This window comes from Macaca thibetana, chromosome 14 (assembly GCF_024542745.1).
Source record: "Macaca thibetana thibetana isolate TM-01 chromosome 14, ASM2454274v1, whole genome shotgun sequence".
Taxonomy (NCBI): domain Eukaryota; kingdom Metazoa; phylum Chordata; class Mammalia; order Primates; family Cercopithecidae; genus Macaca; species Macaca thibetana.
The window spans coordinates 64,640,530-64,662,094 of record NC_065591.1 but is presented as its reverse complement, the minus strand read 5'-3'; the positions used below and the strand labels follow the sequence as shown (position 1 = coordinate 64,662,094).

Sequence of the window (21,565 nt, the reverse complement as noted above, 5' to 3'; positions counted from 1 at the left end):
GCCCAGGCTGGAGTGCAGAGGCGCGATCTTGGCCCACTGAAACCTCTGCAGTGGATTCAAGCAATTCTCCAGCCTCAGCCTTACGAGTAGCTGGGACTACAGGCATGTGCCACCATGCCTGGCTAAATTTTGTATTTTTAGTAGAGACGGGGTTTCACCATGTTGGCCAGGCTGGTCTCGAACTCCTGACCTCAAGTGATCCACCTGCCTTGGCCTCCCAAAGTGCTAGGATTACAGGGTGAGCCACCATGCCTGGCCCAAAAACTTTTCTTTCTTCAGTAATAAATAAATTAACCTTAGCTTACTATAACTTTTTTACTTTATAAACTTGTAAATTAGAAAAAAGCTTTTTGACTTTTGAAATAACACTTAGCTTAAAACACATTGTACAACTATATAAAAATATTTTCTTTATATCTTTATAAGCTTTTGACTATTTTTACAAATTTTTATTTTTTTGTACTTTAAAAATTTTTTTGTCAAAAATAAAGACACATATACGTTAACCAAGGCCTACATAGAATCATCAATATTATTGTCTTCTGCCTTCACATCTTGTCTCATGGGAGGTCTTCAGGGGTAGTACCATGCATGGAGCTGTCATCTCCTATGATACAATGCCTTTTACTGCCTGAGGCTGTTTTACAGTTAACTGTAGGACTTTATATAATTGGAATCATACAATATTTGTGTTGTTTTGATTTACTTACTTCACTTTGCATAATATTCTTAAGGTTCATCCATATTGTAGCATATATCAGATTTGTCTTCCTTTTTAAAGCTGAATAGTATTTCATTGTATATAACACATTGTATTTATCCATTCATTTCTTGGACACTTGGATTACTTCCCTGTTTTCATTTAGGTTATCTAATTTGCTGGTGTACAGTTGCTTATAATACTCTTACAATCTTTTTACTTCTATAGAACAGTAGTAGTGTTTACCACTTTCATTTCTGATTTTGGTAATTAGTGTTTTCCCTTTTTTTCTATAAGTCCATCTAGGTAAAATTTGTCAATTTTGTTGGTCTTTCTGAAGAACCAACTTTTGGTTTCATTGATTTTCTGTATTATTTTTCTACTGTCTTCGTTTATCTCTTTTCTAATCTTTATTATTAATATTTCCTTCTTTCTGCTCACTTGGGGTTTAATTTGTTCTTTTTCTAGTTCCTTAAGCTGTAAAGTTAGGTTGTTGATTTGAGATTGATCTTTTGTGTTTTTTTGTTTGTTTGTTTTGAGATGGAGTCTTGCTCTCTTGCCCAGGCTGGAGTGCAGTGGTGCTGTCTTGGCTCACTGAAACCCCTGCCTCCCGGGCTCAAGCAATTCTTCTGCCTTAGCCTCCTGAGTAGCTGGGACTATAGGCATGTGCCACTTGCCTGGCTAGTTTTTGTATTTTGAGTAAAGACGGAGTTTTGCCATGTTGGCCAAGCCTGTCTCCAACTCCTGGCCTCAAGTGATCCACCCACCTCTATCTCTCAAAATGCTGGGATTACAGGCGTGAGCCACTGCGCCCAGCCTCATCTTGTAAAATAATGTAGGTATTTGAAGCTATAAATTTCCCCCATAGCACTGCTTTCTTTTCATATTTACAATTTGCCCACACATAGTTTTCTTTAGTTTTACCATTTTGACCTTTAATTCTTTGAACATCTTTAAAACCATTGTTTTAGTATCTTTGTTTAGTAGATCTGCCATCAATTCTTTTTCAGGGACAATTTGTATTGGCTTATTTTTCCCTTTGAATGGGCCATACTTCTCTCCTTCTTAGCATGCCTTGTGATTTTTGGTGAAAAGTGGAGATTTGAATGTAATAATGTGGTAACTCTGCTCTAATTTTTTTTTTTTCAAACATCAACTTGAACCAGAATACCAGAATTGTGGTAATTCTGCAAATCAGATTCCCCTCCTTGCCCAGGGATTTTTTTTTTTTTTTTTGATAGTTAAAAAGTTTTTAAATGTTCTAGGTAGTCTGTACTGAGCTGTACCTGAGGTGTTAAAATCAGGTCTTCTGAAATCTTTTGTGAACCTGCACCTTCCCGTGGGCTTCTGTGGTGACTTTCCAATTTCTCCCTTAAATGTGGTTGCTTTAGAATGTCTTCAAGATGTGGCTCTCACAAGGGAAAAAAGAGAAAAATTAAGAGAGAAGGAAAAGGCGTCAGTTCTTTAAATCCTCCGAAAGTCACTTCAGTGAGAAGGAGAGGAACTTGCATCAATGCTGAGGGAAATGCAACAACAGTGGTCACCCCCTCTCTTTCTGCACCTCCATGATCAGAAGTGGTAATCTGAGGTCAGAGCACAGAGCCCCAATATTTTAAGGTCAGGGTCCTTTTTGCCCACCCTCCCTGTGGTAGCTATTTGCAAGCTGCTCCAGAAACATATGCATGATTGCCTGCCATGGTTTTGGGGGTGGGAGGTGGTGGCTGCCACTGTGCTAAGGGCTGAAATTGGCCAAAATTAATCATAATTTATCATCCAAGGCTTCCCCTGGATGTTGCAAGCCTTCATGACTCCTAGTTCCAAAATGGTTACATGATTCATTCTGCCAGTGCAATTGTTACCTAGCCTGGGAGTCAGATTCCTGGTGTTGACTAAGCTGCCATCTTCCCAGAATCCTCTCTCATTTTTTAACCTTGAATCCACTGGAGACTTTTTTTTTTTTTAAATAAACATTTAAAAAGATAATATAGTCTTCGTTTTATTGTGTTGGCCATTTGAAGCACCCTTGAATAAGCATGAATCTTTATGTTTAAAATGAGACTTCTTCCTTTCGTTATTTTGAAATTAAGAAATTAGTTATTTACTCAAAACAAATATAAGATCTTAAACAGTTATATTTTTATATAAGAAATCAAGTCTTTTGGTGAATTTAAATGATTTCTAAGGTGAGAATTTTGGTTTCTTGCCTTTTTCTTTATTTCAGTGCTTTCCTTTTTTTTTTTTTTTTTTTTTTTTTTCCTACTTCTTACTCTCATGTCTTTGCGCTGGTGCAGTGATTTTAAGAGCACTGATTCCTGGCACATACTGGTAAAGTCTTTAAACTCAGGATATTCAAGGTAAATTGTTAATAGTACCACATTTTGTTGACTCTACAATGCTTATGTTTGTAAGGTACACTGTTATTTTATATACCATTAAGATAGAGGAAAATACTGCCAATCATCATTAAAAGATGCATTCCAGTATCATAAATGTTAATATAGGTAAAGGATGTACTGGCTAAGTGCATTGACTCATGCCAGTAATCCCAGTGCTTTGGGAGGCCAAGGCAGGAGTATTGCTTTGAGGCCAGGAGTTCAAGACCAGTCTGGGAAACATAACAAGACTCCATCTCTACAAGAAGTATTTAAAAATTAGCCAGATGTGGTGGTGTGCACCTGTAGTCCCAGCCACTTCGGAGGCAGGGGTGGGAAGATCTCTTGAGCCAGGAATTAAAGGCTACAGTGAGCTAGGACCTTATTCACTGCTGCACTCCAGCCTAGGCAACAGAACAAGACCCTGTCTGTAAAAAAACAAAACAAAACAAAACAAAAAACAAAAAAAAAAGAAAAGGGTGTACTTTAGAATCTTTGAAATATAATACATGTATGGAAAGTATGCTCTCATCATTCCACCATTTTGAGCATTTTTCATATTCAGAAGCCAATCAAATTTGATTTTCACCTTGTTTTCATTAGTTCCCTCTTACATTGTTAAGTCCAGTAAACATCTTTAGTGCCTAATATATAGTAGCTATTCTTGTAACAGTAGCCAACATTTATATAGATTTTACCATGTGGTAGGCACTATTTTGAGTGCTTTATGTATTTCAAGTAACTAAATTTTATAATATCCTTATGAGGTGAGTACTGTTATTATCCCCATTTTAGCAAGGAGGAAACTGAGGAAGAGAGAAGTGAAGTGACTTGGCCAAGGTCATACAGCTAGTTGGTGGTAGAGCTGGGGTTTGAATGTAGATCCTCTGACTGTAGGGACCATGCTGTTAGCAGTATTCCTAAGGACATAAAAATGAATAAAATATTGACCTTTCCCTCACATATCTTACCAGGCAGTATTTGAAGGTGTGTTGATAGATTTACATGAAATTATTAAGTTATCCTTCTGATAATTAATTTTTCTTTGTATTTTTAGGACATTCAGTCAGAAGAAGGCTGCTATTGAAAGAGAGTATGCACAGGTAAGTTTGGAATTGGAGGTCCCATTCTAGGTATACTTATTTTCCGTGGCTTAAGGACAGAAATGGTTGTTGGAGACAAGCCATAATATCCCTATGCCTTCCTTTTCTTGTTATTTCTTTCTTGTTTTTTTTTTTTTCTGAGATGGAGTCTCGCTCTGTCGCCAGGCTAGAGTGCAGTGGCGCGATCTTGGCTCACTGCAACCTCCACCTCGCAGGTTCAAGCATTTCTCCTGCCTCGGCCTCCTGAGTAGCTGGGACTACAGGCATGTGCCACCACGCCCAGCTAATTTTTGTATTTTTAGTAGAGACGGGGTTTCACCATGTTGGCCAGAACAGTCTCAATCTCTTGGCCTCGTGATCCGCCCGTCTTGGCCTCCCAAAGTGTTGGGATTATAGGCATGAGCCACTGTGCCCAGCCCTTTCCTTGTTACTTCTCTCTCACTTTGATCCCCAACTTTGCTCTGTTTGAATCGTTATAAAGAAGGTTGTAAACCTGGAGGAGGTATTATTTATAATATTTGTAAAGTATTTGCAAGTATGAATAATGATACTTTTTACAAGTATGTTGATTTATTCTTCTTTATATGCCCCATTCTCTGCAGTTTATGGAAGGTTAATTTTTCATCAGGCATTTGGTTCTCATTATGACTGTGTTGATAAAGAGTAATAATGCTTTCAGTGGATGACATGGAGCTTTTCCTAGGAAAATTGAAGCATTTCCTTCTTTAATTTTACTTAGACCTTTAGTGCAGTCCAGATTACTAAATGTGACAAGAAAAAATTATGTTGATATATCATTTTGTGGTTGTGTAAGAATTAATAACTACTCTTTCATGTACAAAGATAATTTAATACAATTTGGAAATTTTGACCCTTTAAACAATTACTTTATCTGTGGGGTAGTATTCTAAAATTGTTACTTACTTCTGCAAATTGTAAAAGTTGTCTTTGTAGCAAAAATTTTAAAATATGGGAGATTGTTAGAAGGAAAAATTAACATAGAGTAAATTTTCTACATGGTAACCACTATTGCTGCTACTATTGTTATTCTCATTATAAATAATGAGAGATTGGGGCATGATTCTTTTAGGCTTTGTCAGATTTTTTAATAAAATTCTAATTTCATTATAGTTAATTTGGTAGCTGTCTGCCTTTATTTTTGATTTGATAATCTTAGAAGAAAATCACCTATTCCTTGAAAGCTAGACAGAACTAATTAGTTCATTGGTTCAATCAGTAGTTGTTGAGTGCTTATTATGTATCAAGTGCTTTACATAATGAATAGCATCAGTTTTAATATTTTTGTTGAATGCTTTTTCTTTCTTTCTTTATTTTTTTTTTGAGATGGAGTCACTCTTTCGTTCAGGCTGGAGTGCAGTGCCGCGATCTCGGCTCACTGCAACTTCTGCCTCCCGGGTTCAAGCGATTCTCCTGCCTCAGCCTCCTGAGTAGCTGAAATTACAGGCACACATCACCACGCCCAGCTAATTTTTTTGTATTTTTAGTAGAGACAGGGTTTTACCATGTTGGCCAGGATGGTCTCAATCTCTTGACTGTGTGATCCGCCTGCCTCGGCCTCCCAAAGTGCTGGGATTACAGGCATGAGCCACTGCACCCGGCCGATTTTTGTATTTTTAATAGAGACGGGGTTTTGCCATGTTGGCCAGGTCTCGAACTCCTGACCTCAGGTGATCCACCCACCTCGGCCTCCCAGAGTGCTGAGATTACAGGCGTGAGTCACTGCACTCAGTATTGAATGCTTTTTCTATGCCTGTATAATAAATACTAGTAATGATAGCTGACATTTATTGAATCCTTTGTACCATGCTGTGAGTATTTTATGTATGTTATCTGGTTTGATCCTCTCAAACCTGTGAAATAGCAACAGTTATGATGCCCTTTACAAATACACTCTCATACATGTAAACATACACTACATATATATTTATAAATTTGAGATGAAAGTCTATGATACGCTATTTTAGCCAAGGGCGGTGGCACATGGTTGTAATCCCAGCTACTAGGGAGGCTGAGGCAGGAGAATTGCTCGAGCCCTGGAGCTGGAGATTGCAGTGAGCTGAGATAGTGCCATTGCACTCCAGCCTAGGCGATGGGAGTGAAACCCTGTCTAAAAATAAATAAATAAAAAGAAAGAAAAAAAGTCTATGATGTACTTTAAAAATTTTAATAGAAAATCAAAACTTTTATATGATATAGTCTTCTGTAACAAGATTTAAAGTTTTGTTTTTTTTTTTTTTTTTTCTTTTTTGAGATGGAGTCTTCTTGCTCTGTCACCCAGGAAAAACCGGAGTGCAGTGGTGCAATCTTGGCTCACTGCAACTTCCGCCTCCTGGGTTTAAGCAATTCTCCTGCCTCAGCTGGGATTACAGGTGCCTGCATCACACCTGGCTAATTTTTGTCTTTTTAGTAGAGACAGAGTTTCACCATGTTGTCCAGGCTGGTTTTGCACTCCTGACCTCAGGTGATCTGCCCACCTCAGCCTCCCAAAGTGCTGGAATTACCATACCCAGCCTCTATATCTTTAAATAATATGCTTATAACTGACTCTTTATCAATTCTAAACATTATCACTTGATTACCTGTAATAAATGAGAAACTTACTATGCCATTCCTCTCCAGCCTACTCTTTTCAATATAATCGTGGCACTATTTTAGTACCTTTGTTACTTTTGTAACTCTAAATGATATATTTAAACTTACTCTTTTTTTTTTTGGTCAAATACATATATGCACATAGATATTTATGCTATGTATCTGTGTGTAAATATGTATGTATGCAGGTACAGTGGAATTACATTTTACAGAGTGGTCAAAGTCAAATTTACCCTTGAAAATTTTTCTTTCTTTTTTTTTTTTTTTTGACACAGAGTCTTGCTCTATCACCCAGACTGGAATGCAGTGGTACAATCATAGCTTAGTGTGGGATCATGTGATCCTCCTGCCTCAGCTCCTGAGTGGCTGGGACTACAGATGCGTGCCACCATGCCCATCTAGTATTTTTATTTTGTAGGGAAAGGGTCTTACTTTGTTGCCCAGGCTGGTCTCGAACTCTTGGGTTCAAGTAATTCTCCTGTCTCGGCCTCTCAGAGCACTGGGAATTAGAGGCATGAGCTACCGCGCCTGGCTGAAAAATTTATTTAAATGTCTCTCACATAGAGTATAGCTGGTTTTGTTTATACAATCCTATATAATAATGTATGTAAACTATGTAAGGTATCTAATAATGCATTAAAAAATTTTTATAAAGTAATCATATGCAGAAATTAAAATGCTCCAGTGTGTCTCTGCTTGGGACAATCAAGCCCATTTATAGAGAGCCAGTTTACTGCCTGTTTTTGTTACTTATCACATTTGCCCTTTAGATGATCCTTCTCAGTTCTTACTCTTTAATGTTTTCCCAATTAATTTTCAACTCATTTCCTGAGTATATAGACACAGATATTTCTATCCTCTTTCTTTGGTTGTGTAAACATTGTTTTTACTTCTGGTCATTAGTAGAGAAACCTCTGAAATAATTAACATATTATTTCTGTAGATTTTGCCAGTATGCATTGATTATTTCAGGCTTATTTGCATTTCCTGTATGAGGGCAGGATGTGGTCAGAGAGGACAGTTGCATTATTTAAATTATTTACTTCTAGACCAGGCGCAGTGGCTCACACCTGTAATCCCAGCACTTTGGGAGGCTGAGGTGGGCGGATCACGAGGTCAGGAGTTCAAGACCAGTCTGGCCAACATGGTGAAACTCTGCCTCTACTAAAAATACAAAAAAAATTAGCTGGGCGTGGTGATGGGCGCCTATAGTCCCAGCTACTCTGAGGCAGGAGAATCACTTGAAACGGAAGGCAGAGGTTTCAGTGAGCCGAGATGGCACCACCGCAGTCCAGCCTGGGCAACAGAGCAAGACTGTCTCAAAAAAAAAGAAAAAAAAAATTATTTATTTCTCTTACCTCTTTTGGCTTAGTGTAGAGTTAAAATTTTGGGAGATAAATTTTAAAAAGTTGAAATATAGCCTATTTGTAGTAAGATGGAGAAGTCCTTAGTACACTGATAAATTTTTGTGAACACACTCATGTAACTTATCCAGATTAAGATATAGAACATTACCAGCAGGCCAGGCGCAGTAGCTTATGCCTGTAATCCCAACACTTGGTGAGGCCAGAGCAGATTGATCACTTTAGACCAGGAGTCTCAGACCAGCCTGGACAACATAGTGAGACCCCATCTCTATAAAAAATAAAAAAAAATTAGCCAGGCGAGGTGGTGCATGCCTGTAGTCCTAACTACTTGGAGACTGAAGCAGGAGGATCACTTGAGTCCAGGATTTCAAGGGTGCAGTGAGCTGTGATTGCACCACTGCACTCCAGACTCAGTGACAGAGTGAGACCTTGTCTGTAAAAAAGAACAGTCCCCTATCCCCCAAGAACATTATCAGGGCCCCAGAAGCAGTTAATATTCATACCTTTCAATGGCAACCGGTACTTTTTTTTTTTTTTTTTAATCAGAATAGTTGTTATTTTTTGGATTTCTGATTTTTGAACTTAAGTGGCATCATAGAATATGTACCCTTCTGTGTCTGATTTCTTTCATTCAGTATTCAGCTTTTAAGCTTCATGCATGTTGTTGCATGTAGTAGTAGTTCATTCTTCTTTACTTTATCGTGTCCACTGAATGAATATATCACGATTTATACTGATAAAGAAAATTCCTATTGTTTTTGTTTTCTATGAGTTTTGACTAGGGCTTCTAAGCAAAGGTTTTATACATGTCTTTAGGTGGACATATGAACATATCTCTCTTTGGTATATGTCTAGGAGTAGAACTGCTGGGTCATTGGGCATGTGGTATGTTCTACTTTAGTAGATACAGCCAGTTTTCCAAAGTGACTGTACCAGTTTACATTCTCACCAGCAATGTATGAGAGTTCCAGTTGCTTCATATCTTTGCTAAAGTTTAGTATTCTCTAAAATTAAAAAGACTGACATTTTGATGAGTATATAGTAGTATCTCATTTTCTTTTTAATAAGCTTTAACAAAATTGACATATACATACAGAGAAGTGTACAGGTCATAATTATGTAGCTTCAGGAATTTTCAAAGCAAACACATCCATATAACTAGCACCCAGGTCAAGAAACACATTAACAGCATCCCAGAAATTCCTCTTGTACCCTACTTTTACTGCCCTCACTCCTACTCAAGGAATCTCCTATACTGACTTAAAAAATAGCTTTATTGTTATGTAATTGATACACAATAAGCCACACAATTTATAATTTGATAAATTTTGGCATGAATACATACCTGTGAAACTAGCATCACAAGCAGGATAATGAACACATCTGTAAGCCCCCAAAGTTTTCTTGTGTATCCTTATAATCCCTCTCTCCCTGCTGGCTTCTTCATTTAGCATTAACTATTTTGTACTTTATGTTGCTGTGTGCATCAGTATTTCATTTTTTTTTATTGCTGTGTAGTATTCCATTATATGGATATACCACAGTTTATCCATTTTCCTGTTGATGGACCTGTGAGTTATTTCTGATTTTTTGGATATTATAAATAAAGTTGCTATAAACATTTGTGTATGGTTAAGTGGTTTCATTCCTCTTGGGTAAGTGGAGTGGAATGGCTGAATCATTTTTAACTTTTTAAATAACTGCCAAACTGTATTCCAAGGAGTTTGTTCCCACCAGCTGTATATGTGAGTTCTAGGTGCTCCACGTCCTCCTCAACAATTAGGTATAGTTAGTCTTCTTAGTTTTGATATTATGGTAGATGTGTAATAGTATTTATTGTGGTTTTAATTTGTATTTACCCAATATCTAATGATGCTAAGCATCATTTTCATGTGTTTATTTGCGATCTGTATATAGTCTGTGGTCAGATGTTTATTCAAATATTTTATTGATTTTTAAAAAAATTGCGTTTTCTTAATTTTTAAAGAAACATTATTAAAGTTTTCAAACATGTGAAAGTAGAAGGAATTAGCATAACGAACTCTTTTTTTTTTTTTTTTTTTTTTGAGACAGAGTCTCGCTCTGTTGCCCAGGCTGGAGTGCAGTGGCATGATCTTGGCTCACTGTAAGCTCCGCCTCCCAGGTTCATGCCGTTCTCCTGCCTCAGCCTCCCAAGTAGCTGGGACTACAGGTGCCCACCACCATGCCCGGCTAATTTTTTGTATTTTTAGTAGAGGTGGGGTTTCACTGTGTTAGCCAGGATGGTCTTGATCTCCTGACCTCGTGATCCACCCGCCTCAGCCTCCCAAAGTGCTGGGATTACAGGTGTGAGCCACTGCGCGGGGCCTAGCATAACAAACTCTTATTAGCTATTACCCAGCTTCTACTAGTATCAGTACATTACGAAATTTGTTTCATTTATAGCTTCCCACCTGCTATCCCTTGCTGGTTACTTTAAAAAATACTTTTGGGAGGCCAAGGTGGGTGGATCATGAGGTCAGGAGATTGAGACCATCTTGGCTAACACGGTGAAACCCTGTCTCTACTAAAAATACAAAAAACTAGCCGGGTGCGGTGGTGGGCGCCTGTAGTCCCAGCTACTCGGGAGGCTGAGGCAGGAGAATGGCGTGAACCCAGGAGGTGGAGCTTGCAGTGAGCCGAGACTGCGCCACTGCACTCCAGCCTGGGCGACAGAGCGAGACTCCATCTCAAAAAAAAAAAAAAAGAAAAAATGTTATGTATACTTTTAATTTACATACCATTAATGATTCATCTATCTTAAGTATATAATTAAGTGATTTTTAGCAAACACAGGGGCCTGTCATGGGGAGGGGGGGGGGGGAGGGATTGCATTGGGAGTTATACCTGATGTAAATGATGAGTTGATGGGTGCAGCACACCAACATGGCACAAGTATACATATGTAACAAACCTGCACGTTATGCACATGTACCCTACAACTTAAAGTATAATAATAATAAATAAATTAAAAAAAAAAAAAAAACGTACAGTTATGCCATAATCAGCACAATTCAGTTTTAGAACATTGCCATTATTCCAGTTCATTTCCTGTGCCTGTTTGAAGCCGGTCTCTACTTTTATCCTGAGCCCAAGGTAACCATCAGCTTTATGTCCTATAAAATTGCCTCTTCTGGACATACCATACAAATGTAATCATATGGTATGTCTCCTTCCTTGTCTGTCTTCTTTCACTTAGCAGATTTTTTTGAGGTTCTTACATGTTTTACCATGCATCATTAATTTATTCCTTTTTATTGGTGGCTAGTGTTTCTTGGCACGGATATATAACATTTTGTTTATCCATTCACCAACTGGTGAACATTAGATTGCTTTCCATTTTCCCATGTTTCAAATTTGGTTAGGTGTAATGCTGCCTAATAACCATATTAGTCTTTATTTAGACATGTTTTCATATTTCATATTCTAGTCTTTATTTAGACATGTTTTCATATTTCTTGGGTATGTACTAAGAGTAGAATTTTCAGGCCATTTGGTGATTTATGTTTAACATTTTTTTGTTTGTTTTTGAGACGGGTTCTCACTCTGTTGCCCAGGCTGGAGTAAAGTGGTATGATCATGGCTCACTGCAGCCTTGACCTCCCCGGGCTCAGGTGATTCTCCTGTGTCAGGCTCCCAAGTAGCTGGGACTACAGGTGTGCACCACCATGCGTGGCTAATTTTTGTATTTTTAGTAGAGATGAGGTTTTGCCATGTTGCCCAGGCTGGTCTCGAACTCCTGGACTCAAACGATCCACCCACCTCGGCCTCCCATTGTGATGGGATTACAGGTGTGAGCCACCATGCCTGGCCCCCATGTTTAACAACTTTTTCTTTGTTGATTTTATTTATTATTGTTTTTTGAGACAGTCTTGTCAGTGGTGTGATCGTGGCTTACTGCAAACTTCTGCCCCCTGGGTTCAAGAGATTCTCATGCCTCAGTCTCCTGAGTAGCTGGGATTACAGGCATGCACCACCACTCCCAGCTAATTTTTGTATTTTTAGTAGAGTTAGGTTTCGCTATGTTGGTCAGGCTGGTCTTGAACTCCTGACCTCAAGTGATACGTCCTCCTTGGCCTCCCACCATGTTTAACTTTTTAACAAATGAGCAAACTATTTTCCAAATTGACTGTATCATTTTGCATTACCCCTTTGCATTGTGTTTGCATTCTCGTTTTGCAATGCATGAAGGTTCTAGTTCTAGTAATGTCCTAGCTAATACCTGTCATTGTCTGTTGTTTCTGATTATAACAATCATAGTGGCTATAATCAATCATTATGAATGGTGCCACTGTGAGCATTCTTATATGTATCTTTTGGTGACTATATGAATGTGTTCTATTGGGTATTTACGTAAGGAATGGAATTATTGTGTCATAGGTTATGTGTTGTTCAGCTTTAGGAAATACCATGAAATAGTTTTCTAAGGTGATTATTGCAATTTACAATCCTGTGAGCAGTGAATGAGAGTTGTTATTGCTTTAAATCCTCACCTACACTTGGTTTTGTCTGTGGTTTTCGTTTTAGCCTTTCTCGTGAATATATGATGGTAAAGAATTGTGGGTTTGATTTACACTTTCCTGATGATTAATGAAGTAGAGAAACTTTTAATATCTTGACTGGGCATTTAAATATTTTGTGTTATTAAGTGCCTGTTAAAGTCTCTTCTTGGCTTTTCTCTTACTGATTTATGGTCTTTCTTTCCCTGCCTCCCTCCCTCCCCACTGTCCGTCCGTCCATCCTTGGGACAGGGCCTCACTCTGTCACCTAGGCTGGAGTGCAGTGGCATGATCCTAGTTCACTACAACCTTGAACTCCTAAGCTCAGGTGATCTTCCTACCTCAGCCTCCCAAAGTGCTGGGATTACAGGCATGAGCCATTGTGCCTGGCCAGTTTATACTATCTCTTTGTACTTGCCAAATTTGACTCCTGTGTCAGATGTATGTATTACAGATACCTCTGTAATTTCATGTGGAAATGTTCTGTTTGGTATCTTTTTATCTGTTAATGGTTTCTTTTGATGAAAACAAGTTTTAATTTTAAGGAAATATATATATATATATATATATTTTTTTTTTTTTTGAGACGGAGTCTCGCTCTGCCGCCCAGGCTGGAGTGCAGTGGCCGGATCTCAGCTCACTGCAAGCTCCGCCTCCCGGGTTCACGCCATTCTCCTGCCTCAGCCTCCCGAGTAGCTGGGACTACAGGCGCCCGCCACCGCGCCCGGCTAGTTTCTTGTATTTTTTAGTAGAGACGGGGTTTCACCGTGTTAGCCAGGATGGTCTTGATCTCCTGACCTTGTGATCCGCCCGTCTCGGCCTTCCGAAGTGCTGGGATTACAGGCTTGAGCCACCGCGCCCGGCCTATTTTTTTCTTTTATATTCAGTGCTCTCTTTATGTCCTACTTAAGGATATATTGCTATCCTAAAGTCCCACCCTAAGTGTATTACGCAATGTTCTGGAATTTTTGTTGTTTAATATTTCACATTTAGTTCTATGGTCTTTCTGAAGTAAATTTTCATATATGGTATGGTATTGGGGTGAGGATTTCATTTTCTATATGGATATTCAGTTGAGGAATCATATTTCATGCTTGCACATATTTTATACTTGCACACATAAGTCCTTGCACATACAGAGTTTTATTCTATGATTTTATGTAGTCTTGCAAGCATATTTTATGCTTCCTCAACTGAAAATCCATATAGAAAAGTTTATTTCCCCTGACTGCACTCCAGCACTGTATTGAAGTGATATTTTGTGGCACATTAGTTAACTGTGTATGTAAGTCTGTTTCTGGACTTTTTATTCTAGTCTACTGACCTATCTTTGAAATATTTTTTTCCCAGTATGACATTAAGTACTGTGTCTTTATAACAATAAATCTTGATATCTGTTAGTTTAAGATCCTATACTATTATTGTCTTTGTATTTTCTTATACATTTTATAATCAGTTTGTTAATTTCCCCCATATGCTGCCTGATATTTTGACTGGACTTGGTTTGAATCTTTAAGTCAATTTAGGGGGAACTGACATCTTAACAATAACAAGTCTAGGGACTGTGGATATAGCAATGCTCAAAAAAGAAAAAAAATCCTTGCATATATAGGGTTTTTATTCTTTGATTTTATGTGGTCTTCCAGTTAAATATATTAACTTCTTTCTCTTCAAAGCCACTTATATGGCATTATGGCCAACTGGAAAAGAATGACTTTTATAGAAAAAGATTAATTTTATAGAATTATTACGAGGGGTATATGTTGTTATCCTCTATGCAAAGGATTGACTGACTAAAAAGATTGAGTATTTGTGAGGTTTACAGATACAGGTGAGCCGTCCCAATAGAAAAATTTTGTGAAGGAAATTAAAGTGGGATTGATCGTATGACAGCAATTTGAAAAATTTTACCTCAAGCACATGGAAAGTAAACTTGTATTACCTCTTTAGGGCAATGTTAGAAGAAAGAAAGAAAATAATATTGCAAAACCTTACTTGTATAAGTAGAGGGATTCAAGCAGTGAACTTTTTCAAGTTGCTTGGCAGTTTCAGTTTCCTACAAGAGTATTAATGTTTTATTTTTAAGTATGGTTTGTGAAGTTCACTTTGTAATTCTCCAGAAGTAACAGATGTATTGCATATCTGTTTCTACAAATAACAAATGTATCTGTGAAAACAGAAGTCATATAAGAATAACTGAGCAACATTAAATATTAGGGAAGAATCAAGTCTGGCTTCTGACTGCAATTAGCTAACCACTGAGATGTTGGTAAAATCATTTGCAGTACTCAAACTGAAATTGCTACAGGCAAGTTCTCTGTATTAAAGTACTTCCTGTAGTCTTTGGCAGAATGCTGCTAGTGAAGGAAGGATACAAAAGGTTACTGTGGCTGGAGAGAAGGAGCAGGAAAACATTGTGGACTTTCAGGGCGGCTCCTTGCTTAAGGACAAACACAGAGTAAACATAGACATGTTGGCAAATACCCTGTGGTATTTATACTGTTGCACCTAAAATTTGTTGCTATTTTTATTCTTTTAAGAAATAAAATTATGAAGACTTGGGCATACTATACAAGAAGTTAGTGTTATGTGCATGTGGTGGGGGTTCTTTTTTGGTGAATTTCATCTGCTTAGAATCTTAAAAATGTAGATTAATTTAGCTGTGTGTGGTTAGCTTTCTGTCTAATGCTATTAGAGATTAATGGTGAATATATTTGGAGCTTTTCTTTCTGCCAATCTTCTCCTATAGAACAAATAAGGCGACAGGATAACTATCACGATAGAAAGTCCACCAGCGCAAAATTGAGTATTATTTTCTGTGTCCTGTTTTGTAAGTTACTTTAAAAAATCTTATTATTTTTATTTTATTTTTCCTTAGCTTATAACAGTGTTTAGAAATTCATATAGAAAGAAGAGCAGATGGATTCCTCTCTCAAAATGTTGGTACAGTTTGATTTTTAAGATCTTAAAAACTTCATTGAAGGAAGAAATGGTGGCTATAATTAAATGTTAGTGCTCTTGGGGACATAGATTTGCTAGTAAGTTTCACCTTTTCATGGCTGTTCTGTGGCACTTCTTGTAAAGGTGTTGAGAGGAAATCATTGTTGATGCTGATCCCCATTATCCTCCCCAAACCGTCTGTTTCTGTGTTTGAATTTAGTGGTTAGGCCAGGATAAAACAGGGTGGAGAGAGGGGAGCATTCAAACTAGATCTATGACTTTGAACCTTTTGTGTGTGAACATGCCTGTTTTTATTTTGGCTCCTTTTATACAGGACATATTAGTCTGCATATGTCTTCACTCATTTGTTGTTTACCTGGTCCCACTGGTTGAGTTTGAGTCCCCTGCCCTGACCACTGATCAAAAAATATGATTTTTTAAAGGCACTCACCTCTGTCTTAACCTCTCTATATGAGTTTATGCTGTGGACTCTTTCTCTGTGTTATGGGTTAAAGAACATGTATTAAGATCGTGTGTTAGGCACTGTTCTAAGCACTTTACATAGATTAACTCATTTATGTTTTCCCAGTAACCTTTTTGGGATACAGTAGTTACTGTTATTCCTATTCTACAATTGTGGACACCAAGGCAAGTAACTTAGAGTCTTCCTGTGTTTCACTCCATCCATTTCCCTCCCTTCAAATAATCTACTACTGGACACTTTTTTTTTTTTTTTTTTTTGAGATGGAGTCTCATTCTGTCACCAGGCTGAAGTGCAGTGATGTGATCTCGGCTTACTGCAACCTCCGCCTCTCGGGTTCAAACGATTCTCCTGCCTCAGCCTCCTGAGTAGTTGGGACTACAGGCACGCACCACCATGCCCAGCTAATTTTATCTTGTATTTTTAGTAGAGACACAGTTTCACCATGTTGGCCAGGATGGCCTCAAGCTCCCAACCTCGTGATCTGCCTGCCTCGGCCTCTCAAAGTGCTGGGATTACAGGCGTGAGCCACCGCGCCCAGCCCTGGACACATTTTAAGAGAGACATTGGCAGTCTGAAGTGCATCCAAAAGAAGATGACCAAAGATGGTGGGTGGGTTGGAAATGATGCTGTTTGGGAAAATGGTCGAAGAAACTGCATATTTTCAACAGCCTCCATTATAGATTTCATGCGTATGCATGTGAATTGAGTTTGACTAGTTTTTTGTAAATCTGAAGTGCAAAACTAGGAAGAGGGAGTAGAGAGATCAGGATGACAAAAGGTATTATCTAGTTAGAGCAGCTCCAGAATGGAAGGGACTGTGTCTTCCAAAAGTGTTCCAGTAAAATAATTGGTAGACCATCTTTTAGTAATACTGTAGGAGGCATTTATGTAAAACATTTTTCTCCTTAAAGTTTTTTGTTTAGGTGTTTCCAATTGTTTATGGTATTATAGGACAAATAAAACATGTGTGAAGGCCCTTCCCATCTGAAGGATGCCAGTTCGCAACTTCTGTTTTAATTGTTCTAGGTTTTACTTCTGAATCAAACTAAATTCTTAGTTTTCAGACCACATTATTTTCTCTCCCAGCAGACTGCTTTTACTGAGGTATACTTAAACCTCACTTAACTGACCACTGAGGTGTTGGTTAGTTATTAAGTGAATGGTGACTCTCTGAGGTCACCATTCAATACTGTATATGTACATTCTAACTTTCTACCTGGTCTTGATCTATTACTCTCTGAGGTCACCATTCACTTAATAACTTGTTCAATTTCATGGTTTTTTTTTAAAATTTGACATTTAGTCTGGGCATGGTGGCTCACCCCTGTAATCCCAGCACTTTGGGAGGCCGAGGTGGGCAGATCACTTGAGGCCAGGAGTTCGAGATAAGCCTGGCCAGCATGGTGAAACCCCATCTCTACTAAAAATACAAAAAAATTAGACAGACACGGTGGTGGGCACCTGTAATCCTAGCTACTCAGGAGGCTGAGGCAGGAGAATCGCTTGAACCTGGGAGGTGGAGGTTGCAGTGAGCTGAGGTCATGCCCTGCACTCCAGCCTGGGTGACAGAGCGAGACTCTATCTAAAAAAAAATAAAAATAAAAAACCCTGACATTTATCAAGTATCTACTTTACGACTGGCATGATGCTAGGTGCTAGGGATGTCAAGAGAAGGTTGGGATATATAGGCTGTTTAGTGCTGGAATGTTATCAGTAAAACAGAGTGGTATGAGATGAAACTGAGGAGCAGACAGGACCTATGCCATGTAAGAGGCTTGTAAGAAATAGCCTTATGAAATAGACTACACTTATAGGGATATTGTTCTGGAGTTGCTTTCCATGTCATTAATAGACCATTATATGAAGGCTAGGAACATCTTTGTTTACCCTATATTTTCTTCTTGGGACAATGAAATTCTTGTTACTGATAACTGTCCCTTTTTACTTTCGCCACCTGGAGATTCAGTTGAATATTCAAGCCTGTATATGTACATTCTAACTTTCTACCTGGTCTTGATCTATTACTTTATGTAATTTTCTGTGACTCTATTTTTTTACATATTTATGTTATTGTTTTATATATAATCTGGTAAGTTATTTAGATTCTTTGTGGAATGAGACCAATATATCAATTATGAATCTAGATGTTTTGTTTATCTTGCTGGTACCCAGAGTCGTTTGTCATTTGTTAATCTGGATGTCTTGCCTTTCTTCGGTTCTGGAAAGAATTTAGTCATTATTTCTGCAAATATTGCTTTTTCAACATTATTTGTATCTATCTCTTTTTAAAGTTTTAATTGTTACATCTTGGGTCCTCTTAATATGTTTTCCATGTCTCTTGGTTTTTTCACATATTTTTAATTCTTTGCTCTTTGTGCTATGTTCCGGATGAATTAACCAGTTTGAACTTCCAACTCACAAATTGTCTATTTAACTGTGTCTGTTTGAGGGTTTTATCTTATCCATTGCTTTGTTAGTGATCATATTCCTTCTAGGATTTTTGATTAGTTCTTTTTAGATAAGCGTGTATGTATGTATGTATGTTCTTATACCAGTTTTTGTTTCAGTTCTTTGTGTTTTTGTAATTTCTTATTCTTTTAAAAGTATAAATTATTTTAAAATTTCTCTTTGGATACTTATTTTGTAGTCTTTTATTTTTGAGACAGAGTTTTGCTCTGTCAGGCTGGAGTGCAGTGGCGTGATCTCTGCTCACAGCAACCTCTGCCTCCAGGGTTCAAGTGATTTTCCTGCCGCAGCCTCCCAAGTGGCTGGGATTACAGGAGCATGCCACCACGCCTGGCTAATTTTTGTATTTTTAGTAGAGATGGGTTTTCACCATTTCGGCCAGACTGGCCTCAAACTCCTGACCTCAGGTGATTCGCCCACCTTGGCTTCCTAAAATTCTGGGATTACAGGTGTGAGCCACCATGCCTAGCTTTTTTTTTTTTTTTTTTTTGAGACAGTTTTGTTCTGTCATCAAGCTAGAGTGCAGTGGTGAAGTCATGACTCATTGCAGCCTTGACCTTCTTTACTTAAGCCATCCTCCTTCCTCAGCCTCCCAAGTAGCTGGGACTACAGGCACATGCCTGGCTCTTATATAGAGAGGTTAAGACAGAGGTGCCTTTAAAAAAACCTTTTTTTTTAAATTTTTTTTTTTTTTTTTGTACTTTCTGTAGAGATGAGGTCTCACTATGTTGCCCAGGCTGGTTTTGAACTCCTGGGCCCAAGCAGTCCTCTTGCCTCCGCCTCCCAAAGTGTTGGGATTACAGGCATGAGCCAGTGCACCTGGCCCGAAGTCTTTATAAGAGTTTTATGTATCATTAATTTCATCTGTACCAAATGTGTGTTCCAATTGTTAATTTTGTTAACTGTATAAAAACTGATAAAGCTTTAAACCAAACATATATAAAGGAATCTAATTTTAGTTCAGCTTGTGTTTTCATAATAACTTACAACTTTTTTTTTCTCAACTTTTTTTTTAAGTTCGGGGTATATATGCAAGATGTGCAGGTTTGTTACATAGGTAAATTCTGTGTGCCATAGTGGTTTACTGCACAGATCACCCAGGTATTAAACTCAGCATCCATTAGTTATTCTTCCTGATGCTCTTCCTCTGCGCCCCCCCCACACCCCCCGCCACACAGGTGTTCAGTGTGTGTTGTTCCCCCACCGTGTGCTTTCATTGATCAACTTCCCACTCACAAGCGAGAACATGCACATAATAGCATATTTTTAAAGAAGAAATTATTTCTTCATTCATTTATTTTGGGTACTGATATGGTTTGCCTGTGCCCCCATGCAAATTTCATCTTGAATTGTAGCTCCCACAATTCCCATGTGTTGTACAAGGGACCCGGTAGGAGTTAACTGAATCATGGGGGCAGTTTCTTCCATACTGTTCTCGTGGTAGTGAGTAAGTCTCACAAGATCTGATGGTTTTATAAGGTGAAACCCCTTTCACTTGGTTCTCATTCTCTTGTGTCTGCCACCATGTAAGACATGCTTTTAACCTTCTGCCATGGTTGTGAGGCCTCCCCAGCCATGTGGAACTGGCAGTCTGTTAAACCTCTTTTTCTTTATAAATTACCCAGTCTTGGGTATGTCTTTGTCAGCAGTGTGAAAATGGACTAATACAGGTACCTCATAAAGGTCCTTGTAAGACTGTTCTAAATGATTTCATGTGAAATGATTTTGTAATTTCAATTGCTGGACTATTGCTTTAAAGCCTCATTTTGAGAGGTAGAGTTTTTTTTTTTTTTTCTCATTCCGCTCATTTTCTCTATGCTTATCCTTCTCTGTCTGATGGTTTTGCACCTGTCCCTTTTCAGGTCCTAAGTCTTTAACGTAGAACCAGGTCTTATAACAATGCTTCAGGCATCTTGAACATGATGATATTGGGGATATGGCAGACCTACCACTGAACCAGTGGGGAAGTTCAGTTGTTTTTTATTCAATTTAAGGGCATGCATATTTCCTTCCTTCCCTCCCTCCCTGCCTCCCTGCCTCCCTGCCTCCCTCCCTCCCTCCCTCCCTCCCTCCCTCCCTCCCTCCCTTCCTTCCTTCCTTCCTTCCTTCCTTCCTTCCTTCCTTCCTTCCTTCCTTCCTTCCCTCCCTCCCTCCCTCCCTCCCTCCCTCCTTTTTATTATACTTTAAGTTCTGGGATACATGTACAGAACATGCAGTTTTGTTACATAGGTATAATGTGCCATGGTGGTTTGTTGCACCCATCGACCTTTCACCTATGTTAGGTATTTCTCCTAATGTTATCCCCCACCAGCCCCCCACCCCCGACAGGGCCCCGATATGTGAGGTTCCCCTCCCTATGTCTTTGAGTTCTCATTGTTCAACTCCCACTTATGAGTGAGAACATGCGGTTTTCTGTTCTTGTGATAGTTTTCTGAGAATGGTAGTTTTCAGCTTCATCCATATCCCTGCAAAGGACATGAAGTCATCCTTTTTTTATGGCTGCATGGTATTCCATGGTGTATATGTGCCACATTTTCTTTATCCAGTCTATTATTGATAGACATTTGGGTTGGTTCCAAGTCTTTGCTATTGTGAGTAGTGCCGCAATAAACATACGTGTGCATGTGTCTTTATAGTAGAATGGTTTATAATCCTTTGGGTATATACCTGGTAATGGGATCTCTGGGTGAAATGATATTTCTGGTTCTAGATCCTTGAGGAATCGCCCCACTGTCTTCACAATGGTTGAACTAATTTACACTCCCACCAACAGTGTAAAAGGTTCCTATTTCTCCACATCTTCTCCAGTATCTGTTGTTTCCTGACTTTTTAATGATCGCCATTCTAACTGGTGTGAGATGATATCTCATTGTGGTTTTGATTTGCATTTCTCTAATGACCAGTGATGATGAGCATTTTTTCATATGTTTGTTGGCTGCATAAATGTCTTCTTTTGAAAAGTGTCTGTTCATATCTTTGGCCCACTTTTTGATGGGGTTGTTT

The 21,565-nt window shown here is 38.5% G+C and overlaps 1 protein-coding gene across 1 annotated transcript in view; it reads left to right on the top strand.

Moving 5' to 3' along the window:
• Positions 1-21,565, top strand: part of FCHSD2 (FCH and double SH3 domains 2) — a 339,502-nt gene that overhangs the window by 66,061 nt on the left and 251,876 nt on the right. Inside the window, exon 3 of the mRNA XM_050756143.1 lies at positions 4,130-4,175. Coding sequence (XP_050612100.1) covers positions 4,130-4,175 — 46 coding nt within the window. The remainder of the gene's footprint in view (positions 1-4,129; positions 4,176-21,565) is intronic.